Raw genomic sequence first — 6,043 nt, forward strand, 5'->3', positions numbered from 1 at the left:
GCGCCGCAGGAGGAGGGATGGATCCAAGTCCTCCGTGTCCTCCGTCAGCTCCCCGTCCCCGTCCCGGCCCCGCGGCCGCGAGGAGCCGGGACAGACCCTGAGCCTGCAGGAGCGGCTGCGGCTCCGGGAGGAGAAGAAGAAACAGGCGGCGCTGCTGAAGGCGCTGGAGACGCCCGAGGAGAAGCGGGCGAGGAGGTTGGCCAAGAAGGAGGCCAAGGAGAGGAAGAAGCGGGAGAAGATGGGCTGGGGGGAGGAGTACATGGGATACACCAACACCGACAACCCCTTCGGGGACAACAACCTGCTGGGCACCTTCATCTGGAGCAAGGTGAGCTCTGCCCTGTCCCTGTCACTGAGTGAGGGCAGAGGGAGTGGGGGGTCAGAGGGAACTGTGGCTGAGGTGGGATCTGTAGCCAAGGAGTTGGGCTGAGGAGGTGGGGCAGGAGTAGGAGCTGCAGGCTGAGTGCTGGGCATTTACTGGAGCAGGGACACAGAGATGGCAACAGGGATGGAGCACTTCTTCTGTGAGGAATGACTGAGACTTGGGGCTGTTGAGCCTGGAGAAGGGAAGGCTCTGGGGAGACCTTGGAGCCCCTTGCAGTGCCTAAAGTGGCTCCAGGAGACCTGGAGAGGGACTTTGGACAAGGGCCTGGAGGAATAGGACAAGAGGGAATGGCTTCCTAGTGCCAGAGGGCAGAGTTAGGTGGGATATTGGGAAGGAATTCTTCCCTGTGAGGGTGGTGAGACCCTGGCACAGATTTCCCAGAGCAGCTGTGGCTACCCTGTCTCTGGAAGTGTTCAAGGCCAGGTTGGACGGAGCTTGGAACAACCTGAGATAGTGGAAGGTGTCCCTGCCCATGTCAGGGGGTGGAACAAGGTGAACTTTAAGGTCCCTTCCAACCCAAACCATCCATGATTCTATGATACAACTGTGCTGGCACTCTACTTGCCAGGCTGGGTGGGCTCCTGGGCTGAGCCTGGGTTTGCTGAGGGGCTTCAGGAACAGGATTTGAGGGATTTGGGGACCTTTGATAGGATCAGAGCTCACAGGAGCAGCAGAAGCAGGTGGATGCGGTGGCATTTGCTGGCCAGTGAGGGGCTGTGGAGGTCCTTGGGTTTCACAGCTTCCCTTGGCCGCTCTGTTTCAGGCACTGGAAAAGAAAGGGATCAGCCACCTGGATGAGAAGGACCTGAAGGAGAGGAACAAGCGAATCCAGGAGGACAATCGTCTGGAGCTGCAGAAGGTGGGGTAGGATGTCCCTCCATCCCTCTGTCTGGTGGACAGCCCTGGGGACAACCCAGTTCTCCTCATTACTCACCAGGGAGCCCCTTTGTTCTCTTCCCTGGGGGTGTCCATAGGCTGTAGGATTTGGAGGGGGGTGCACAGCACCCAGGCTATTCCAGCCTGAGAAATCTCTTGCCTTGGGGGTGAGCCCAGCTCAGGAGGTGCTGAGGAGGACAGTGCCAGGTCACTTCACTGGGGCACTCTGTGGTCCCTCACAGGGCTGGCAGTGAGCCCCAGGCAGCCTGGTCCCGCTGGCTCTGGGCTCTCCAGGAGCCGAGGCAGCCCCGGGACAGGCCATGCCCTCAGAGGTGCCCGTGTGGTGCCCCATCCACAGCGGCCTCACAGCCCCCTCTCCCCGGGCAGGTGAAGCAGCTGCGCCTGGAGCGGGAGCGGGAAAAGGCCATGCGGGAGCAGGAGCTGGAGATGCTGCAGCGGGAGAAGGAGGCAGAGCACTTCAAAACCTGGGAGGAGCAGGAGGACAACTTCCACCTGCAGCAGGCCAAGCTGCGGTAGGTGTGCGGCTGCTCGGGGCCGGGCCTGGCAGGGAGCAGAGGGTGGCACTGCTCAGTGTCACTCACTCTGTCCCTCTCCCCTCTCCCAGGTCTAAGATCCGGATTCGGGATGGGAGGGCGAAACCCATCGACCTTCTGGCCAAGTACATCAGTGCCGAGGACGACGACCTGGCCGTGGAGATGCACGAGCCCTACACCTTCCTGAACGGCCTCACCGTGTCCGACATGGAGGACCTGGTGGAGGACATCCAGGTGCCAGCCCTGCTGCTCCTCTGCCAGGGCTTCCTCCCCAGCTCTGCCTCCCTGCCCAGATGTGGGGCAGGTGCCTGATGTCTGGCTTGTCTCCTGCCTGCAGGTTTACATGGAGCTGGAGCAAGGGAAGAACGTGGACTTCTGGAGGGACATGACCATCATCACGGAGGATGAGATAGCCAAGCTCCGCAAGCTGGAGGCCTCTGGGAAAGGGGGCCCAGGTGAGCAGTGTGGGTGTCAGGGGCAGTGTGGGGGGTGACACAGGGTGTAGGGTCTGTGGCACGTGCCTGGGCTCGGAGGGGCTCTCTGGGACCTGCTGGAGGAAGGCTGTGGGTCTGGCAGCTGTCCCTGGCTGAGATCCAGCATCCTGCTGTCGGGAGGGCTGGGATGAGGGTCAGTGAGTGGCCACAGACTGACCAGCTGCCCTCACCTGTCCAGGGGAGCGCCGGGACGGCGTCAACGCCTCGGTGAGCTCGGATGTGCAGTCGGTGTTCAAGGGCAAGACGTACAACCAGCTGCAGGCACTGTACCAGGGCATCGAGAGCAAGATCCGAGCAGGAGGGCCCAACCTGGACATCGGCTACTGGGAGAGCCTCCTGCAGCAGCTGAAGGCTTACATGGCTCGAGCCAGGTGAGGGAAGGGGCTGGGGGTGGCACAGACCCCACCATAGGCAGAGCTGGGCAGGTACAAACCCAGTTGTTGGTGGGGGGTTATACCTTTTCTAAGATAAGCTGGTTCCCAGGAGGGGAGCAGGGCTGGACACCTTCTCTGGTGATGATGTTCACAGTGAGGTCTCCAAGAGGGAACCGAACTGGGGGCTATTCAGCCCAAAAGCATCCAAGCCCAGCAGGTTCCTGCCTGCTGTGATGGGTGTCACAGCTCTGGGGGCATGAGGGGGTTCTACTGGGTGGGACCCGACGGCTCCTCTCCTCTCACAGGCTACGGGAGCGGCACCAGGACGTGCTGCGGCAGAAGCTCTACAAGCTGAAGCAGGAGCAGGGTGTGGAGAGTGAACCGCTCTTCCCCATCATCAAGAGGGAGCCAGCCTCCCCCAGTGACAGGTGAGCAGCCCTTTCCTTGGAGCACAGCCCTCCAGGCCTCTCCTGTGAGACACCCTGCATAGAAAGGCAGCCTTGTGCTCCCACCCTTCCCCAGGCAGGGCTCAGGTGAGCTGAGAATGAGGGTACCATCCCCGTCCCAGTTCTCTCTTCTCCCTTCCGTGCAGGCTGGATCCCGAGGAGAGCCTCGAGGCACAGCCAGGGCCCTCCTCGGAGCCAGAGGCGGAGCAGGACACGGAGGCCAAGGGCGAGGCGGAAGGGGAGGCCGTGCTGATGGAGGAGGATCTGATCCAGCAGAGCCTGGACGATTACGATGCGGGCAAGTACAGCCCCCGCCTGCTGGGCCCCAACGAGCTGCCCTTCGACGCCCACGTGCTGGAGGCCGAGGAGGACACGCACCGGCTGCTGCTCCTGCGCCAGCAGCTCCAGGTGACAGGTGAGCCCCAGGGAAACCTGCCCGGTGTGGAGGGCGTGCAGGGCTGGAGGGGACACTGCCCTCAGGAAAGGGTGAGCTGGATCTGGAGATGGCACCCAGAGCTGGCCTGGCGGAGGGGTTCCCCCCAGAGCAAAGAGTGCTGTGGGCTGGGCACGAGCAAGGGGATGGGGCTCAGGCTGCTGGTGTTCCCTGTGGGGACCTGCCTTAGTGCCACCAGGGCATTTGGGTGCAGACAGGTGGGAGGAGTGTTTTGGGTGAGTTTTCCAGCACAACTCAGTCCGGTACCCTCTGGGAGTCCCCAGTGCCTCCCCGTTTCCAGCTCTGCAGCCCTTGCCCAGCACCTGCTGCTCCCTCCTGCCGTGTGCCCAGTGTCCCACAGCACTGCAGGATCCCACCCTCACCTCTCCTCCCCCACAGGTGATGCCTCGGAGAGCACCGACGACATCTTCTTCCGCAAGGCCAAGGAGGGCATGGGCGCGGACGAGGCCCAGTTCAGCGTGGAGATGCCGCTCACGGGCAAGGCCTATCTCTGGGCCGACAAGTACCGGCCGCGCAAGCCCCGCTTCTTCAACCGCGTCCACACGGGCTTCGAGTGGAACAAGTACAACCAGACCCACTACGACTTCGACAACCCGCCCCCCAAGATCGTGCAGGGCTACAAGTTCAACATCTTCTACCCCGACCTCATCGACAAGCGCTCGACGCCCGAGTACTTCCTGGAGGCCTGCCAGGACAACAAGGACTTTGCCATCCTGCGCTTCCACGCGGGGCCGCCCTACGAGGACATCGCCTTCAAGATCGTCAACCGGGAGTGGGAGTATTCCCACCGCCACGGCTTCCGCTGCCAGTTCGCCAACGGCATCTTCCAGCTCTGGTTCCACTTCAAGCGTTACCGTTACCGCCGGTGAGGGGCTGCTGAGCACCCCCCGGACTCCTGCCAGGGGTCTCGTCCCCTGGCACAGACACTGTCCCCTGGGTGTCCCCAGGGCCTGGCCCAGCACAGGGCATATTCCTGCAGCTTTTCCCTGTCCTTGCCTTTATGCTGAGGGACCCTGAGACTTTGTTATAAATAAAATAGGGGTTGTTTTAGCTGTGGGATCCTGAGCATGGGTACCACCACTGCTTCTGCATGGCAGCACCAACCAGTACCATACTGGGCCGGCACTGGGAACTCTCCTAGGGGCTGGGTAGTGTTTGAGGTGGGGGTGTCCTCAGCCCTGTGTCGCTGGGGTCTGTTGCTCCCTCCCCACATGCTGTCAGCCCTGTGTGCTCCCCTTGCCCGCTCCAGCCCCTTCCCAGCCCCACAACTCCCCTTACCAGTGTCAGACCAGTCCAGCTGATGGTCCCCAGCTGGAGCTGCAGGGCCCTTGGCTTCACCAGCACAGCACTGCCCCATGTCCTGCTCCACAGACCTCCCGGGGCCCTCCCCCTGGCCTCATCCCTGGCACGTCCTCCCCTGGGATTTGACTTCCTCAGCCTGGGAATGCCGCCACATCCCTCAGCCCTGGCTGTGGCATGGGAAGCTTCAGTGGCTGCCAGGCGCCTGCTCCAGCAGGGCGGAGGAGAGGGTGCTGGCTGGGATATCTCCTTACAGGGGAAAATCCGGATTCCATGGCCTGCAGTCCCTCCCACATCGTGCCTGTGAGGCTCTCACTGCCGTAGGCAAGAGGCAGCTGCACTCCCCAGACCCCCATCGCTGAGCTGGGGGTCCCTGAGGGCCCCAAGTGATGCTCAGCCAGGTTTTGGGCATCTTAAGGGGCGTTTCAGGGCTGAGCTGGGACTCGCTGGTGTTGGTCCCTCCAGGTGCTGGCCATGGGGCACAGCCACGAGAGTCTGGGATGGCCCCATCCCCAGGATCTCCTAAACAGTGTTGGTGTGTGAGTAATGCCCAGGGACACAGGAAACCTGCATCCTGGCAGTGAACTGTCACAGGGAGGCTGTTTCCTCCCTGCATCCACTGCCCCCAGTACAGCCCCATGGCACAGGGACTTGGGGGGCTGCCCCAATCCCCCAGCACTGGGGCAGAGCCAACCCTGCTGTGTAGGGGCCTCCAGGCCTCAGTGGCTGCCCCAGAGCTCAGGAGGGTCACCCTGTCCTGCTCTCTGCTGGCAGGATCCAGCCCTGCAGACACCGTGGGAGCTGGTGCTCAGGAGGCTCCCACGCCTGCCCCGGCTGCCCACGCGTGTGGGGCTCAGCCTGGGGGTGGGGAGCACCCCAACTGCCTTGGCCCTGCACGTGGGTGCCCCCTCCCCATCCTGTGGGAAGTCCCCGGGGCCGGCAGCTGCACCGGACGCATCCCCTGCCCTCTCCTTCCTGTGAGTTATTTCCAGCCACTGCCTGCACAGGGGTGTTCCAGGGCTCAGCACAGGAAGCGAGTGAAGGCCCAGCCAGGGATGGCCTTGGAGGAAATGGGAAAAGAAAAGCCAAACCCCAACGTTTGGTTGGTGGTTGGGTACCCTCTCTGCTCAGCTGCCTGGCAGAGCCACCCTGCCCACAGCC

The 6,043-nt window shown here is 62.7% G+C and overlaps 1 protein-coding gene across 1 annotated transcript; it reads left to right on the plus strand.

Moving 5' to 3' along the window:
* Positions 1-4: 4 nt before the first annotated feature.
* Positions 5-4,648, plus strand: CACTIN (cactin, spliceosome C complex subunit; the record flags this gene model as incomplete). The annotated part of the gene is made up of 9 exons (XM_029963895.1): positions 5-328; positions 1,149-1,244; positions 1,649-1,794; positions 1,887-2,049; positions 2,153-2,270; positions 2,488-2,680; positions 2,989-3,111; positions 3,276-3,544; positions 3,962-4,648. Coding segments are annotated over 9 exons (1,923 nt in total), but the record flags the coding sequence as incomplete, so codon positions are not given.
* Positions 4,649-6,043: the final 1,395 nt, after the last annotated feature.

Source organism: Manacus vitellinus, unplaced genomic scaffold (assembly GCF_001715985.3).
Source record: "Manacus vitellinus isolate BGI_N305 unplaced genomic scaffold, ASM171598v3 scaffold_64_pilon, whole genome shotgun sequence".
Taxonomy (NCBI): domain Eukaryota; kingdom Metazoa; phylum Chordata; class Aves; order Passeriformes; family Pipridae; genus Manacus; species Manacus vitellinus.